This window comes from Sceloporus undulatus, chromosome 1 (assembly GCF_019175285.1).
Source record: "Sceloporus undulatus isolate JIND9_A2432 ecotype Alabama chromosome 1, SceUnd_v1.1, whole genome shotgun sequence".
Lineage (NCBI taxonomy): Eukaryota > Metazoa > Chordata > Lepidosauria > Squamata > Phrynosomatidae > Sceloporus > Sceloporus undulatus.
Window position 1 is genome coordinate 189,645,084 of NC_056522.1, and position 19,743 is coordinate 189,664,826.

At 40.8% G+C, this 19,743-nt stretch overlaps 1 protein-coding gene across 8 annotated transcripts in view; it reads right to left on the reverse strand.

The window, feature by feature from the left end:
* KIAA2012 (KIAA2012 ortholog) overlaps positions 1 to 19,743 on the reverse strand; it is an 87,812-nt gene that overhangs the window by 22,645 nt on the left and 45,424 nt on the right. For all 8 annotated transcript variants that reach the window (XM_042446099.1, XM_042446097.1, XM_042446100.1 and 5 more), the window contains 3 exons: positions 15,451 to 15,539; positions 5,987 to 6,050; positions 5,734 to 5,895 (listed from right to left, as the gene is read on the reverse strand). In XM_042446099.1, coding sequence (XP_042302033.1) covers positions 5,734 to 5,895; positions 5,987 to 6,050; positions 15,451 to 15,539 — 315 coding nt within the window. The remainder of the gene's footprint in view (positions 1 to 5,733; positions 5,896 to 5,986; positions 6,051 to 15,450; positions 15,540 to 19,743) is intronic.

Genomic DNA, 19,743 nt, shown 5'->3' on the forward strand with positions numbered 1-19,743 from the left:
TAGGAGAGGGATTTTCAGCAGGTGTTCATTGTCAGACAACCAGGTAACACCACCAGCTGAAATTCCTTCTTCCACACTACAATTAAAAGTACAGGAACTCTCTCCAATTTTCAATCTGGCAGCCCTACCTGCATGAGGGATTCTTCCAGATGGCCCTCTCCAGCTTCCTGATCATTGACCACCACCACCACCACCATTATCATCAGACTAGAAAGTTTTTAAGTCTCCAGGAGCTGCAATTAAAATGAATCACAGGCTTGTCTCTTGCTGCCCCTGAAATGGATTTTTTTTGCAAATTCAGAATTGAACTTCTGGCCACTTCCATTGAAAATGCAAATTCTCAGAGTATATTTTTGTTTTTAAAAGAGGTGTTGTCAAACTGGTCTTTTGAGTGAGTTATGGTTCCCCCCCCCCCAGTCTAACATATGAGAAATAGGAAAGCAACTGGAAAATGTAGAATGGCAGTGGGACAGGGGACTTGTTTCACAACGGAAGCAATGATGTACAGTAGTGTCTAAACCCTTCCTCCCATCCCAGCAAGGTCATTCAGTCCAGAGTCAACACTTCCCTAGCTGCCCACTCAACTGTATATATTGCCTTCAGGCCAAAATGGAACAGGCCAAGGTCATTCCCAGCCTTTGAAAACATCACAATATCCTGCTATGGGACTGCTGTGAGGTGTTTTATATATATATACAGTATACACACACACACACACACACACACACACACACACACAGTATAAGCCTCTAGCAAAGCCAGCCCTTGCCTGAACATCCATGGCACTAGAAAAGTCAATTTACACTGTTAAGATCTTTAGGATTTCCCTCATGATCCTTTTGGTGAGCTGTTGTAGGAAGAAGCAAAGGAAACGGGGGGAAATACTAACATAAAATGAGCTCTTTGGATACAACTCTGGAGGGAGTTTTCAGAACTGAAACTGCCTACTTGTTACAGGCTTACTCACAAGAATTTCTATGTGTGTGGAGTTCAGAAGTAGAAATCAACTGGAAGATAAAACCCATGCTGTGCGAAAAGGTGTGCTTTAGGAACTTCCCTGGTGTGAGCAATGGGTAGCTGGGGGAGTTAAGCAGTTTAGCTAACAAATGCCAGAGACTCACAGATTACGAGAATAAAACTCGCCTGCTAATGCACTACACCATTCCGTTAACACTGCCAAGAGAAGAAAATTCTCATTGCTTGGCTATAGTCTGATGCACATATAAAGGCCTTAACCTAATAAAGTTGGAAGTTTAGATAAAGATAATTTAGAACAGGGTTTCCCTCAATTCCCTCCCCATTTTATTAATTTTGACAAAATATACAATTTATCAGTATATTTACATTTAAAATCAATTATTCCTTCTAAATTACCCTTCATCCCCCTGCCCAAATTGTAATACAGAAGGAAATTTCTTTCCTGTAAATCCTCTTACCATTACCATTTTCCTTTTATACCAATATACATTACTATTAATGCTCTTTATGTTTGCTGGCTATTAATTAAAAATTTCATGTGTTCATTAGGAGGTTTAAATCCAGTATTTCTCTGACACATAAAATCTACAGATGGCTTCCATATATTGTGAAATAAGTCTTCTTCTATATCTCCTCTTGCTAATCTAACTTCATATGCTAATTCGTCTGACAAAGCTGTGGCTATATCCTGTTTATCCAGTTCTGTATTGATAAATTATATACTAGCATTTTCCAGATTTTCACTATTTCTAACCTCTCTGTACATAACATAAATATGAGGGGGTGCTAAAAAAATTCTCACCCTGAACAAGATGAATTTATAAACTATTTGACATATTCACACTGAAGTTCAATGCACTTAGCACATCATTTCTCAAGATTTCTTTAACATTTCCAAAATAAAATAAAATAAATCTGATGTCTATTAACTCAGAGCCTTATCATACAAGAAAACAAAACAGAAACAGAGCTGGACAGTAGCAAATTTCTCCATGATTTACTACATGACATTGTAGCACTTAAGTTCTCTTTCCATGGGAATCAAACCCTGGTCTCAACACTCAAATTAGTATGCTATGCTGGCTCTTATTCTTATACAGAAAGATGATTTTCAGCAGGTTTTCATTATCACACAACCAGGTAACAATACCTGATTAAATTTCCTCTTCTAAACAACCATTAAACGTATAGAAGAAATTTCAATAGGTGTTGCTCATGGTCTAGTTGCATGACAAGCAGCATTTGTTGAAACGCCATGCTCTACACAACCATCAAAGATGTACAGGAGCCCTTTTCAGTTTTCGATTTGGTAACCCTAGTGAAGAAGTAAGTCCCATTTGATTCAATTACATTTACTCCCCAGTAATTGTTTACAGGACTGCAGCCTGACAGCAGTAAAGCTGCCAGTCATGTCTCCCCTACAAGACTCCTGGAACTGTCATTCTTTGAGAACACTGGAGTGACACAGTTACTCTTTATGGCTCTGTAGTGGGGAAAGAAACACTTCATAGGTTTTCTCTTCCTTCTTGGATAAAATTTTCATGAAGCAACTTAAAAAGCTGAGCGGCACTGTTGCTCTTGCAAAAATGGGAGACCTTTAATGGCCCTGGACTGAACTCTCTAGATATTGCAGATATGGATACATATACACTGAGTTCTTCTGCAGAAGCTGCACTGTGCCTTTGTTTTCTCCTTCTTGCTTCTACCGACCAGTTTTCTGATAATTCTGTCCCAGGCATTTCCCATCCTCAAAGTGGAAATCATCAAGGGCTGTATTGTGATTGATTTCCCTTTGCTCAGGCTGTTTAAACTTTCAGCAACTAAATTATGATCAAAGTAATTTCCTAGGGGTACATGCTCATGCCCTTAACTGAGTTATCTTCCTTGAAGCTAACTGGAATATCTTTTTGTGAAAGCAGAAAACAAACAAACTCCCCTCTGTTTAATTAGGGAAGGATTTTGGAGTAGGTACGCTAAGATTTCAGTTTAAACCTGAAAATAAATTGTATAATTGATAGAATTTTTTTAGAAGTCAATCAAGAGCCATTTCATACATGCACATGTTACATCATATGAACATGGGCTGGGAAAGTTCGGCTACTTCGTGCGTCTACCAATAAGGCGTATGCACCTGTTCCATGGGTTTGTGAACATGTCAGTTTTGTCATCCAAACAGTCTGCACCTATGTCAAATTTGTTAACTTATCCATCAGCCTACAGAGGACCTTTGCTACAAATGGAGAAAGGAGGGGTGTGGATCCAGGTAGTCCTAGAAAAACCCACTGGCTCTCAACCTGAAATTTCATCCTATTTTTGTCAAATGTAAGGCCTCTGAGAAAGAATATGAGAGACAACTAGAGGACACTGCTCTGGAAAGGTCATAAGCAAAAAAGAACAAAATTATACCACATTACTACCAAGATCTGAAAACTAGGTGGTGGGGAGAGAGGAAACGATTCAAGCATTATAGCACTAGTCTCTGCAGACCTTATACAAGCACTATGAAGGCAAAGGGGAAGAATCATTACAAGAGCAGAATAACATCTTTCTCCCCATTGGCATAAAGCGATTTAAACACTACATTCACTCTTGCTTGTTAGTGAACCTGTATAAAGGACTCTTGATGAAATCTGATTATGGATACTCAGCTCAATATGAAAGGGGCACATATATACAGTAGGGATGTAAACCTTCATTTATTTCATTCTAGCATGCAGGAATGAAGGATTTCAAATGTTTACTACGAGTTCTGGTGGCACATTGGTTAAATGCCTGTACTGCAGCCACTCACTCACAAACCACAAGATTGTGAGTTCAGTACAAGCCAGGGGCTCAGACGCAACTCAATCTTGCATCCTTCTGAGGCCACTAAATGAGTATAAACAGTTATGTCTATTGGAACTTTGTAAGTTCTTTGAACGTTGTTTTCCTTTGCTTCATCCTTTAGATACTTCGTTACATGCCTCTAAGCATGTAAAACCTGCCCCCAACTTATACATGTGATCAACTTATAGCCAAGTATATATAAGTTGTTTCAAAAGTATATACTGTATAAGTAGTTCCAAAACCAGTAGACCTGTTGAAGTAATAGTAATTACACATAGACAGACTCTCACCATCCAGCAATTGATTAAATGGGCCAACTTGACTGGGAACTGACAAGAGGGTTCAGGTCCAATCTGGGGCATAATCCAAATCAAAATTCTAACAAGTGTAAATTGACTTTTCTAGTACAGTGAAAGTGATACAATAAGTTTCACTTGGTCTAACCACATCTGTAAGGCACCATGATTTGAGGAATCCAGGTTGGATAGCAAAAAGTGCAAGCACTCTTCTGTGCAGCTGCTCAATAAGAAATAAATGTCCTCTCACTTTCCGATGGTTAGGGCAACAACAGCAACAGAGAAGCTGGCATTCCAGGCCATCAGAACACATTTTTGTTAGTCACTACACCTTGGAATGCTGGCAAAAATATTCTATGTTGTTGTTGTTGTTTTACTATTTTTTTCCACTTGACCTTTTTTTTTCACCAGGTGGCATCTCATCCTATTTTTTTTAATATTCTCATGTGTTCCCCTTGCACCTAAAATCAGTTTTAAGAAGTTTTAACCAAACTATAAAACCAAACAAACAGCACCAAAGCAGAGCACACAGTATATAAACACACAGGAGATTACATAGTGCAGTAGTAACGAAGTCCAGGAAGAGCCAATGTCTGGAAGAAAATGATGATGTGTAGGCTACTGGTGGAGATTATAGCAGGAGGAGGTCAACCTGGAATCCTGCTTGAGAAAATTTTGGAGGATGTGGGAGCATGAGAAACACAGGAGCCATGCTCAATTTTCCTTCTGTTTTCCTTCTACTTGGGGAATAGGCAGAATAGGCAACAGAATGGGATTTTCAGGAGATTTGAGGATGCATTATAAATCTCACCATGTCTTGAGTCCTGGTTTTGGGGGGGAAATTGGGACATTGATAAAGATAACGATGAGGATGATGAGGATAATTAACAGCAACAATAATGTTCCACAGGCAGTCCACATCTTTATGTAGTACTTATTTCAGGGACTGAAGTGTGGCCCATTGTAGTGCATCTAGTCCACACAGTTACACAAAATGGTGTTTCCAGTGGCAATGATTGGGGAAGCTGTTAAGGCAACATGGATTGCGCATGGCACCAGTGGTTGTTCCAATACTCGGTGGGCCCTTCAGCACACAACACACCCAGGACAGAGGAGAAAGTTTAGCTTAGAAGGAACAGGACATGAATACTGCGCTCCCTTTCCTTAAATGGGGGATCCATTCCGCCCCCCCCCCGCGTAAGGCAAATACCATGTATACTTGAGCCCCATTGAAAACAATGGGGCTCGTGCATGCAGCACAGCACAGTGCAGCATATGCGCCATGGGTGCGAACGCCATTACCTGTTCTGTTGTGCAGCTTTCTGTGTAATAATAATAATAATAATAATAATAATAATATTTATTTGTATACCGCCCTCTGGCAAACCAATCCGGGCCGTTAACAACAGTAAAATATAAAATATGACAATTAAAAACACTGAAAGCCGTGTATAGCGTGCCTGCGCAGGAGCACTGTACTGGTGATTTTCTTATGGTGTTCAGGGCCCAAGCAAATCACCATTCAATTTACTTTCTGGAGCAGCTTTGAGGAGAGGAAATCCACATACAAAAAGAGTTGGGCCAGACAGAATCTTAGTATCAAAACAGCTTAAAAAACCTTGTACCCAAATACCTTGCACAAAGTTATCCATGTTCTGCTGCTTTAGGCTCTGTGTCTGTGGCAAGGTGAAAGACTTGGTTTCCTCCTCATTTTGCAGCAGGTTGCTGTTTTTGGAGAGACCACCTTGGCTTTGCCGATTGCCTTTTCTGAATTCAACAGAAATGCTCTCAATTCCTAGTATACAAAACATGAAAGGTCCATTAGTCATAGCTTCTGTCCACAGAGCAAATATTAATACTTGCAGATAAAATATGTGAAAATTTACCTGTGGTATTTTGTTCAATTTGGAAACCATTCCTGTTCCCAATTTGTTGAGTCTGGGAGACCTCCTTTTAAAAAAGAAAAGCAACTCTGTCAGTCTTTATAGGCTCAGATTAAAGCAACATTCAATCTCTTTCAAAATTGTTGTAGTGGACAAAGACTACCTAGCCCACTATCTTGTATCCAACAGTGCCTAGATGTGGAGTCTGACACAAAAAGCAGCAGCTTGTTGTGTCAGACATTACATTTAGGTGTTATTGAACTGCAGATTTCATCATCCCACATTGTTGGCTAGGTCTGCTGGGAGCTGAAGTCTAACACCTGAAGCAGTGTGAGTTGCCCACTCATGACATAAAGTGTAGATAGCCATTGAATAAGTCATCTCATGCCTTCACACAAAGTTGTCGAACTGCAAGATGTTCACATCATTATTGTTAGAGAATATGCTCATTCATACCATTTGCTGTTTATTGTGGAAAAGAGTTCCACAGGTCAAGCAAGTACTTTGTTTTAATCCTGTCGGGTGTTCAATTTCACTACATGCTCTTTCATTCCATTACCAAACAAAAGGCTGTTCCCTTTTCACTTTCCTCCTCCTCTCATGTGCATTTTATACCTTATGCATTTCAGTTAGGCTGACGCTTTGGTTAAGGAAACATTAATTCCAATTTAGCCCAGCTTATCTATAAGAAACTCACATCACAGCTCCCATTTTAATTGCCTTGTTGGAGTAAGTGCATGTTTAGGGAGAAACTATCCTGTCTAGAACTTTCTGTAGAACCAGCTGATCTAGTAAAAGCACTGCATGGGGAGAAGACATGGCTCCAGGGGAGAGCTGCATCTGATTAAATCTTAGGACCTGTCAGCTCCCAATCCTAAGTACAAGAGCCGCTAGACTGTCTCCTCCTCTCTCTGTTCCTGCTGTCTCATTATTGCATAACACTTTCTGCCGCTGGTAATAAGCTGTAGTGAAAGGAAAATGAGCAAATGAGGTAGTGACAGATGAAGGAGGGAAAGACATAATTGAATAGTGATGACAGAAGCATCTGGGGGCAACAGCTTCCAAATTCACTGTTCCAGAGCAGAATGCTCCTAAAAGTAAGCCTGAAGTGGAAAAGGGGGGGGGGGGGAATACAGTGGTTGCTAAGAGTGGACTTTTCCTAAATCAGGTCTTTAGTCAGTCTTCACTGGTTGGATCTTATGAAGAAACATGATAGTCAGGAAAGGGACTGTGGGGCTTTATAGTGATGCCATGTTGATGGTCCCAAGTTCAATATTTTGAACACTTCCTGGGTCAGGGGGAACAGTTTAGGTGGTATTTACCACTGGCTAAACATTCCCATATAAACAAGGATTTGTCGCAGTCAGTTGGGAGAGGTTATGGGAAGTAGGGCACAAAGATACAGATTTTTATTTTATTTTTTGCTCAAGGATTAGAAGGTTTAGGTGTGGAACAGCTGACTCTGGTCAAACTGATCCAACCAAAAGGTGCCATTCAGTGGTTGGCCTTTGGCTTCTGTCAGTACTAAAAGGTGAAAATAATTCTCTTTTTCACAGTGTCTTACAAAGTGACATGAACAGAAATTGCCAAAAATGGGAGGTATCAGAATATATTTCTCTCAGATCCTGGTTAAATAGGATCTGGCCAATGACAGTTTCAGAGAAACTGACATACTGCACAGCCATAGCACCATGATTCTGCTATAATAATTATTTTCCCAATCTATGAAGTTTTGGGATTGGCATCTGAGTGAAGGGCCTTTAAAATGATCTCCCAGAGAGCTTATCTGATACCTCTGACCAAACCACAAAGTCCAGGCTTCCATAGCATTCAGTCATGGTGGTCAAAGTTGGATCATATTGTTCTATCTGTGTAGTGTGGAAGAGGAAGACAACGGTAACAGAGATAAATGTGAAGCTACAGGGTGTCCTTTGATCACATTTACTTGCAAAAACAAAACAACAACAACAACAACCCATGATCCTCAATACTTGAAATACCAGAAAAACTTGTTTTATGAAGGGGAAAAATGTTCCTGGCAATTGCAAAGCACTGTCTTGGTGAATTGTTTGTCCACATGCCTTGTCTGTTGCAATGAAAATACACTCATTAATCACTTGAATATTTTATATGTTCTATCTACTTCAATTAAGTTTTGCTTTGTTTTTTTTCTTTTCTTCTGTTTACAATTGTAATAAAATTCTATTGGGGGAAGAATCTGATGCAGGTGATGGGAAGTCCCTTCTCTGCCCAAGAAGCCAGGCAGCTGCTGCCAGTCAGATATGACTGCACTAATAGTTAACCTGGAATGAGGGAGTTTTCTATGTTGCTAAGATGGAAACCAGGCCCAAGGCTACTACTCCCAGAATCCTGGAGTTAACACAGCCATTGGCCACGTTGACTGGGGGGGTACCAGGAGTTGTGGTCCAAAACCAACTGCCCATATATTTCCAAACAGTTTTATGATCTTGTAAAATAAAACATATTAAGGTATTAAAAAAAACCTCAACTTCCCTATTAAGTTGACATCTACTTGAAGGCTCATAACAACAATAAAAGCGAAACTCCATGATATGAACATTAAGATCTGGAATTTATCTTTTCTGATCCAGAGAGCTTGACTCTGATCCTGGATCTATATTACAAATGTGAGCCAGTTTTTAAAATACTAATAATAAAATTAGCAGAATGATGATAGAGAGATGTCTCAAATGTATCACCACACAGACTTCACTGTAGCTGTAAGAATGCAAGGCAATACATGTGCAAATAAGATAAAGTGAAGTGGAACAACTGAAGAGAACAAGGACGCAAGGAGTCTGAAAGTCATTGGTTTGTCATCACTTTCCCCTGGGGCCCTCTAGAAGTTCAGGTTCTGTGGTGGCAGGCATATGTAGCCTCCTTGCCTACAAAGTCCTTTGGCTCCTGCACAAAACATTCATGGATAATTGAATGTTGGCTCCCACACAACACTCTAGTTTTGTGCATCCCTTGGTTGGGCTCCATTTCCATTAAACAGGTACGAAGCTGTTTAATTTGTGTTTAAATTGTACAGTAGACACACCCAACCTTTGTTTTACAAACGTCTGCTGCTGTCAAAAAGTCCCACATGGAAGAGCTTTTTTTCTAAAATGTAGATATGTTTTCAGGCAGCAATGAAGAAACCTCAGCCCACTACTAGGCCTCCCAGCCAAGCCCATCAGCTCTGCTAGCAGATGGAAGCACTTTTCTCAGTCTTGCCTCTTCTCCTGGGTTCCTGCACAAAGGAAAACAACCAAGGAGTTGGGGGAAAGGGAGCAAGACCTTTATTCAGTGCTGCTGAATTATCTCCTAGCCTGTAGGCAACCTACTTTGTAGCCAAAGTATGGCAGATAGGAGAGGGAGTATTTGTGAACTGACAGTTAATGAAAACTTCAATTTAAAGCAGGGCTGTCAACCATGCAGCCCCCCAGATGTTGTACTGCCACTCCAGCATTCCTCACCGTGAGCTATGCTGGACATTGTGGTTCAATAACATCTGGAAGGCTGCATGACTCCCACACCTGACTTAAACAATGAAAACCTGTTTTAAGAACAGGGACAATTTAAGAATAGAAAGCTCTCAAAAATTCAAGGGACCAGGCAGGGTAAGAATAGCCAACATGGTGCAGTAATCTGAGAGTTGGACTACAGCTCTGGGGACCAAGGTTTGAATTCCCATTTGGACATGGAAACCCACTGGGTGACTTTGGGCAAATCACACTCACTCAGCCTCTGAGGAAAGCAATGGCAAATCTCAATTTAACAAATTTTGCCAAGAAAACCCCTTTAGGTTGCCACAAGACAGTCAAATATGACTTGAAGACAACAATAAGAACAACAGGAACCAAGAGAACCACAAAAGACTTATCTGGAAGAGGCCCCAGAAGTCTTTTCAATCTAAACTTTCCTGGATAGAGGGTGGATTTTTTATGATCACAATCATCCTTCATTGTTTTAGGTAAACCTGAAACAAAATAGCCTCCATAGTAGCATGACCCTTGAAATACCTAAGTATGATTACTTTTCATTATAGGCTAGAGTTTACCCCTTGAATTTTCCCTTGTTTTTCATCTTCTGTTTTCCCTATACATACAGCTATATAAAGCATGTTTGTTTGCAGTAAAAAGAGCAGTAGGAAAAAGGTATTATTTTATTATGAACTTCTTATGAAAGTAAAGCAGCACTGAGTGATTATTGCTAAAGGGTTAAATGAGAGAATACAAAGTGATCTGTTTAAAAAAAAGAAAGAAGAAAGTCTGCCCTAAGTTACCCTTTTCTTTCTAGCACCTTCACTGTCTCTGCAGTCTATCTGGCTATTTTTAATTCTTTTTCTGGAGTGCTTGATGGGAAAGAATGAAACAGTCCTAGAAGAATAGGAACAGTGTTGCATATACTTGGCTGACTGAAAATTAGGTATCTGAAGCCTAATTCTCAATGTGTGCAGTTTAGCATAAGGCCTTTCAGGGATTTCTAGGCAGAAAAAGAAACCCAGCCACTAGTTTTAAAAAACCTAATTGCTTTCCACAATTAGTTTCTAATTATTTAATCATTCCAACTACAGTTGTCCCTCCCTTTTCACACACTTGGAGTTTGCAGTCTTGCTCTTCGCAAGAGGGACAAGCAAGGAGGGACAAAATAGCGGCACACACCTGTGCATGCTATTATTTTCAGTGGGACTCGAATATTTGCGATTTGCCATTTTTGCAGGGAGGGGTCTGGAACAGATCCCCCACGAATTGGGAGGGGCCACTGTAGTTTAAATGTTCCCCAAACCTAATCTTAAGAAAGGAATACGATTATGTAGTAAATTATTTTACACAGCCAAAAGATTAAATCACATTAATCAAGGCAGGTCTGCATATTGTTCTGAATACTTCTCTCTCCAAATGCTTAGTTTTGCATGGTAATCTACTCTTATTCTGTGTCTATACTGGTTGGTGTTGGTTGTATTGGTGTTGTTGTTGTTATTATTATTATTATGCTTTATTTATATAGTGCTGTAGATTTGCACAGTGCAGTACATACAAACAATAAAATTGTACTAAAAGATTAAAATAGAATAAGCGTACCCTAATGTTAAACTTCTTAGTCATAGCACAAACAATTTTGTTAGTTTTGGACTTTTCTGCACTTTGATGTCCATGATATCCTTATAGAGAGAAAGCAGGACGTAGGGAAATTTTGAAAACAAACTGTATGCTAGTTTTAATTTCTTAGATAACATAAATTTAGTAATTATATCCCTTGTTGTATACCTTTATTCACCGTGTCCTTAAAACCCTTTCCCCCTTATAAAACACAAAGTAGCCTTGTCATTTAATTCCTGGTGCTCATACTAAATTTTCTGTTAATCTGGCCTTTACATAGCCCGTACATTAATGTATTCTCTACGTGAAGGATGAGTAAGAGGGAGACACAGTCCTTCCCTTCTTGGCCCTTATCTCTTCTCTATGAGTAGCGTTGGGTGAAGTACCAGCTGGCAATACAAATTTCCTGCCTCAGATCCCCCACCTGAAAGTGTGGTTTCCATGCCTAAAAAAGAAAGCTAGTTACAAGACTCCAACTCCTGACCACATTTCTCTGTGGCAATGTGGCCCACTGAGAGTAGAACACTCTCCATGCACTGGCTTAAGGTTTCAGGGCTTGTTGATTCAATTAAAGTCAGTTTTTATAAGGCAAATAATTTATATCATCAATGGCTTTTAGAGATTCCACCTGAACATTAGGAGGAACTTCCTGACAGTAAGGGCTGTTCGACAGTGGAATGCAGTCCCTCGGAGGGTGATAGAGTCTCCTTCCTTGGAGGTCTTTAAACAGAGGCTGGATGGCCATCTGTCAGGGATGCTTTGATTTGGATTTCCTGCATGGCAGGGGGTTGGACTGGATGGCCCTAGTGGTCTCTTCCAACTCTACGATTCTATGATTCTATGATTCTAGCCAATAAGGTATTGGTAGAACGCACTATGTACCTGTCTTTGACCATGTCAATAATGTATGTTATTTTCATATATGTTTCTTTTTGTCTTTGCATCTAAACTTCTGTTTAACCGTATCCTGTTTGAATATATCAGCCTTTTATCTGCACATCAGCCAGAACCTTCACTCTTCAGTGTAGAAAAGGCTCGGATAGCTTCCTAGAATGATAAATACAACCATGGGCATGCTCTTTGCTTTTTGAGATGTAAATAACTCATATATATCTATTTCACCATGCCTGAAAATTATTTCATACGCTTGAGTAGTTGTATCCTATTTATTTATTATGGGGCAGTACAGACCGCCTCGAAATGGCAGGCTGGAGTTGCCCGTTTAACTGCGGAAGGACACCGCAGCTGCCAAACCACACAACATCCCTCCACAGTAAAAAGAATCCGGTTCTTCCAGGTTCTTTTTGTGGCACGTTGCATACATCATGCTGCATCATTGGTGCACTCATGATGTACGCAACACACAGCGACATGCAGACACTGCACGGCGTTGGTGTCATCATGGCGGCACCCATGTGGACACGATGCTGCCATAATGTGGTCACCTGTACAGACTAGAGTTCCAGAATGTGTGATTGCCATGCACTCTGGAACCCTAGTTTCGGCGCTGGCACACCGCTTTTGGCTGGTGTGTCACGGGCCTTAGTTACTAAGTAGGTCACACTGCTAGTGCTCTGTTACTGCATCCAAAAAGCTCCAAGTAGTACGGAGTTCATTCTACTCCTGGAGTGATGAAGTATCACAGCAGTGGCTGTCCAACAACATTCCTATTCATGTTCTGCTCACTACCTCATATCACTCTCCATTCTCTTCTGTAACATTACAGATCCATCTTCAAGAATACAGTATTGTACTACTGAAACTGCACACTTTTCTTAAAAAGGATGAAGCAAACACATGTAGGCCCTGCCTGAAAAGAAAAGCAAGACCTTCAGGAACTGTGAGAATGGGGTGAGGATGGACAATACAGCTATACCAGGGACATCTTCCCCTTGTTCCCCCCTTGTGTGGTAAAAAGACATGACAATGGGGCATATACAGTTTTCCTCTCACAAGTGTGGCTCATTTGTTGCAAACCTTAAATCAGAGGTGGGAATTTCCCATCACTCTCTTGAACTATAGCATTAGATTAGAACTTTCTGGCATAGAAGCCTAAACCCATCACCAAACTACAAATCCTTGAATTCCACAGAAATAGCCAAGACAGATGAAGTAGTATCAAACCGCAATAAATGTACGGTGTGAATTGTCAGACAGCAGCCTTTTCAAATGTTTCCAGTGGGCTACCCATCTCTGCATATATTTAATTTTTTAAAGGTAATTCACCTGCCTTTATTCTTTAGCACTTCTTCTTTCTTTGCCTTAACTTTGTTTTAATCGAAAAGAAACATATAATATTCAGTATCAAAACAGCTGCAGGAATTGGGGAGGGAGGCATCTTGATGGTCCTGTGAGTCTAGGGCCACCCAATCCACAGCAGGCCTTTATGCATAAACTGCTTTTTCCTAAGCTTTACCTTAGAGAGGAACAGGCACATCACTTACACTGTAAGGAGTAAGGGTGCTTCCAGAACCCTCTTGCAACTGAAAATGTCCCAGCTATCACCATTGTGCAAGCAATGCAGTTTCCACAGCACATGGTGTAATGAACAGTCACAAGGGATGTGCCAAAGTGAAGGGTACGATATTAACATGTCTACATCTTTGCTGACTACAGAATGCTGCTTGAGTGTCTCTACCCGCATCTCTGGCAGCAGGAGCTGGCAAAAAGTGCTCTCTCCCTCATGCCGAGACAAAAAAGCATTGCTCAGAGGGAACCACTTGCACAGAAGCAGAGATACATCAAAAGTATACAAGGAAGCCCTTTAACATGATGTTAGATATGCAAAGTATGAATTTGCTTCTTTCTTGGCACATTGTAGGGATGTTTTTTGGGGGTATGTGAGGGACAACTGAACTCTAGTAAAAACTGTACTTACTTATTTCCCTCCCTCCACGTCCCCTACCCCCAGGAACAACCTAAGATGTTTGGTTGCTGACCCTCTTCTTTCCTATGTACACAAATAGGTTGGACTGGCAATTACGTTTTTCTTTAACACTGGCCATGGGACATCCTCTTCTCCTCCTCCTTTGCACTTAAAGGGAGTAGGTAGTCTTAAGAGGATAAAGGAGCACAAAACTTGCCTCCAACAGATTGCTTGCTGCCTCCTAGCAGCTACTGCTGGACATAACTGAGGGGCTGGCATTGCCTCTCCCAGTAAAGCAGCCAAAGTGCATTCAAGGAATGAGCTCATACAGGTAACTACAGTTGGCCCTTCTTATACACGGCTTTTTTATACACAGATTCAAGCATCCATGGTTTGAAAATGTTCCAAAAAAGTATAAATTTCAAATATCAAACCTTGATTTTCCATTTTTTGTAAGGGACACCATTTTGCTATGTCATATTTAATGGAACTTGAACATCCACGTATTTTGTTATCCACGGGGGAACTTGGAACCAAACCTCAGTGTATAACAAGGGTCCACTGTATTTCACCATGCATTCTTTCTATCACAAATTTTACCACACTTCAGTTTCTCCTTACTACAGGAGAAAGTCAGGGTAATACAAATAAACAACCTCACCAGAGGATACTGTGTTCATTTGCAATGGTTCAAAGCCACCTTTTGTCAGGACTGGTCTTCCTGACTGGGTGCTATTCAGTGTAATTCTAACTGTGTTTACCCAGCGGTGAATCCCACTGAGCTTTTTCTAGGGAAGTAAGGCTTTACTGCAGGCGCCCCTTTCTTGTAGCAGCCATGCTAGTAAAAATAAAATGGGAACATACCGCATGTAGAAAAAGCACTGCATCTCCTCTCAATCACGCGGCCAGGGCTGCTGCCCCCATTGCATTCTCTTCCTGATGACTCTCCCTTAATCTTGCCTTATGCCTATCCAGCATGCCTTTAGGTTATTCCCCCCCCCCCCATTTTATCACACAATTCTGGAGCTCTGCCACCATGATTGAAGTTAAAATAAATAAATAAATCAATAAACTAGAAGAAATAATGGTAATTAGGGTGCGTGGGGAAAGCAGAGGGGTTCAAGGGGAAGTGGATATTACTGGCAATAGCACAATTGCCCTGGGAGCAACATTTTGCCCCTGGGGATTTTTGAAATTGCAAATTTGTTGTTGATGGGTTTTCCCCGTCAATGAAAAGGGGCAAGTTGGGGACAGACCAGCTACAGGTCAGAGGCATTGTGTGATAAGTATCTCCAAAGCTACTTCTTTCCTGGTGTAAGTGCAGTTTAAAAGGCACACACAGAAATGTATTTAGTCCTAGAAAGTGGACTCACCAGCTCCATGGGAACTATCTTCATACATAAAAGGGTAAAGATAACAGCATACATATTTTATGTGCAATATTTATACCACATCCTGGCATGAATCCTATTAAACAATGTCATAGCTGGCACCTTCCCATCTAGTTCTTGAACATCCAAGGAGGTCTCAGGGAGATTTCTGGAAACCATTCCTGTTTCAGCTGGTACTTCAGTCTCCCTTGCTATAAGAATCAAAAATATTAAAATAGTTAAAACTGCAGAATTCACAACATTAATCAGTTGCTTAATTCCAGAAATCCCATAGCTCTTTGTTTAATTACATTTCAGAATAAGGAAATCCCCAGCTTCACACTTTAAACTGCAAAGTCTCTATCTCACTCTGAAAAATGACAACACCTAAAACATCACACAAGCAGAGCCTTTTATGTGTTAGACAGAGACATTCAATAATTGCTAGTTTTCATTTATTTGGCAGAGACATAACTGAGTTAACAAAAAAGCAACATAGTCCTTGTTTTGTGAATTAACAAACATACAAATTTCACTTCTTGAAGAAATTTTGCTTGAAATTTTGAATCACTCTTACAAAGTGTTTTTTTAGTTTAAAAATCTTTTTACTTTTTTCTTTTAATATCTCCTATCCTAGTACTATCTATCTATCTATCTATCTATCTATCTATCTATCTATCTATCCATCCAACCATCCATCCATCCCTTCATGGTTTATTCCAATAGACATACATATATAACAAACAAACATGCAGCACCAGAACAAATTTCATGAACTAATTTCATTACTTAGCACTATTTGATATTCAGAATTTCTAAATTAAGCAGTTCAGCAGAGTTATCTTTATCCCAATAATTAATAAAGGATGATGAACTTTGCCAGAGATTGGTTGGATGTTTATTTTTCTAGACCACAACAGCTGTGAAAATTGGTCCCCCACACAGCTGGTATCAAGGAATTCTGTTAACAGCATCACTGTATCTTTTTTTCTTCAGATCCAATGGGATCTGGTCTGACCAGACCATCAACCTTTCACTAAGAAAATTTGTGCTGAAGACTAAATGCTGTGGATATGACACACAAGCCTTTCTTCTAACTAAAAAGAGGAAGAACTGTGGTCATGGGCAGAAAAAAGAAGCACCTCATCCTTGAAAATATTGGAGAAAGACACAAAATAAATTAAAGAAAAACAAAGATCCATACCCACTCACATCCACATCCCACATATACAGTGGACCCTTGTTATCCGCTGGGGTCTGGTTCCAAGATCCCTCGTGGATAACAAAATCCATGGATGCTCAAGTCCCATTAAATACAATAGCATAGCAAAATAGTGTCCCTTATATAAAATGGGAAAATCAAGGTTTGATACTTGGAATTTATACTTTTTAAAAACATTTTCAAACTGTGGATGCTTGAATCCGTGTATTAAAAAATCGGTGTTTAAGAAAGGCCGACTGTATTGCATGATCATGTAGGTCAGTGATCATGTAGCATGATCGTGCAGTTCAGTGCTTCAAAGTTACAGGAACTAGCCAAGAAGACCCAACACAGTCAATGGTTACAACAGGCATGCTATGTGGAGGAAGCAGGAGGAAAGTTGCTTTTTCCCAGATGAAAAAATAATTATCTTTGTCCACTGAGAAGTGCAGTTTCCCATAAGAGAGGCATGTGTGACACCTTGAACTGGTGTTTCCATAGGACTCTACTTGTATGACTCAAAAGACTTTATGCAGCCATTCTATCTTTCTCTTATGAAATATATATTTTTGTGTGCTAAGAAATAAAGTAAAAGAAATTGTGGGAAGACACAGGAGTGGGTTACAAATGGAAGATGATGTTATATGACCCCCTCCTAAAATTATGTGAAGGAGACAAGGTGACTACATGACAAAAGCTTTGTCTGGACGTGATTGAAGCAACAGCTGTATGTTTAGCATGGAGTGGGGGAAGGATTATTTGGAAAATACCTTTCTTTCCTTCACTACAGTGCCTTAAACAAGATTAATAGAGGCTCAAGATTAGTCTAACAGCCCTCCAAAGATAATGGATTCCACTGTTAAGTAGTAAAAAAAAAAATGGAACAGATTTAAGACTTGTATTTGTTCTGCTAAAATGGCCTACAAGAATAGGAAAAATCCAAGAAGGGCTTTTGAAAGACAAGACAAGACTCACTGGCTTCTGCTCCTCTTCTCCATGTTCCAAATTGTTCCTTCCTATACCAAATGAAAGATTCCGGGAGGAGGGGGTTGTCCAAAACCAGGGCAGGCATATAAAAGCAGGAAATAGCACTCACCAAACAAATAAATCAGAGGGGAAAATAATTCAGTTTAAAAGCCAAGCATGGCAGAGAGCAATGTCTTGTACAAGAAATACCTGCAGAATTTAATAGAAGTGACAGTAATAAGGAAGAGGAGGAAGAAGATAATGTAAGAAAGTGAGACAAGGCAATTCCTCTAGGGCTGTAACTCTCAACCTTTTCTCTCTCCCTAACTCTGAGATAAGCCCCAGGAAGCATAGGCAATAGTCAGAGATTCTGAAGAACCCTATCCTGAATACATTTCAAATTATTTTTCTGTGAAAAGTGGTCCCCCACACTCCCTTTGGAAGTACACTTTCCCTACCCCTTCTTAGGAGCTTATCACTTGGCATTTGAAATCAGCTCCAGGCTCCCAGGCTGCAGCCGGGATGCAGGATGGAGGCTGGGATTATTGCACACTAAATCACCACCGAATTGCTGGCCGCTATCAGCCTGGATCCCAGCCAGGTCCAAGCCATCCTACGCTAGCACTTTTTAGAAGCCAGAAAGCTTTCTGACTTCTAAAAAGTGCTGGTGGAGCATGGCTTGGACCAGGGCTGATGGTGGCTGGCGATTTGGCAGCGATTTAGTGTTATAATCCCTGCCTCCATCCTGTCTTGGTCAGGACTGGCTCTAGGTATTTGGCCACCCTAGGCAATAAATATTTTGGCACCCCCTGTCACCCCTCATAATTATTTTCACCCCTTGATTTATGCTATATATATATATATATATATATATATATATATACACATAAGCTGCCAAGCCGCCCCTAAATTTTGCTGCCCTAGGCAGCTGCCTAGTTCGCCTTTATAGATGAGCCAGCCCTGGTCCTGGCTGCAGCCCGGAAGGCTGGAGCTGATTTAAAACACCAAGCAATAAGCTCCTCCAGGCCTGGAACAAAAACACTGCACCACAAATCAGACCATCCATCCTAAGTCCTGTTGAAGTTCTTTGCTGTCTGACATTTGTTGATCTAAGATGTGGTGGCTGAAGTGCAAACTGGGAGCCCAAAATAGCCCCAGCACTGTTCTGTTTTTCCCCAGATGGCCTTATGTGGGTCAAAAAAGGGTGAACTTTTTTACTTCGAGGAGTGGTAATTCACCTTTCAAATAGCGGCCTCATCCACTAGTTAAAACCTCAAATTCTGTTTTTTTTCAAAACAAGAGGTGGACTTCTACATCCTTCCAGTTTGAGGGTGGGGGTTGTTTGGTAGTTTGGGCTGCATCTATCCTACAGAAATAATCCACTTTGGCACCACTTTAACTGCCACGGCTAAGTGCTACAGAATTCTGGGAACTGCACTTTGTTGTGGCACCAGAGCTCTCTGACAGAAAAGGCTAAATGTATCACAAAACTACAATTCCTAGAATTCCATCAGCCATGACAGTTAAAGTGGTGTCAAACTGGATTATTTCTGCAGTGCAGATGCAGCTTGTGGCAACAACTGCTAGTGTCACCTTCTCCCATCGTCTTGTTCTCCTTGCCTGGAGCTGAGTCCAGCCTTTCCAGAACTGATGAGAGAGAGGAGCAACTGGCCTGGATTTCAACAGTGGAAGACACTCCCTCAGAGTGTGGTGAAGTCTCCTTCGGAGGGCTTTAAGCAGAGGCTGGATGTTCATCTGTCACAGAGATGACTTGGATGGTGTCTTCCTGCATAGCAGAAGGAAGTTGGACTGGATAGCCCTTGGGGTCCCTTCCAACTCTAGAGTTTATCATTCTAAGCCAGTGGTCGTCAAGGACGTCAGATCCCAGAAGCCTCAGCCATGTTGGGCAATAGTCTGAAATTCTGGGAGCTGAAGTCCAAAATCCCTTAAAGAGCACAGTTTGGGGACCACTGTTCTAAGCCTTTGTTTGGCTTCCGCTGAACTCTGTGTGCATCCCAGTGGAGGAAGAAAATAGGGCTTTGGACCCATCCAAATTTCTGACTCCTGCCCCAAGGGGAGGACTGATCTCTTTGTGGCTTAGCACACACTTTGTATGCAGGTCAGAAGGTCTCAGCTGTAGTTCCTGGCTTCTCCAGTTAAAAGGGTTTTCAGATAACAGGGTTGGGAAAGAAGTTGCTGCTGCCATTCACAGCAAAGGGTACTGCTGGGGTCAAGGCTAGCTCAGAGCA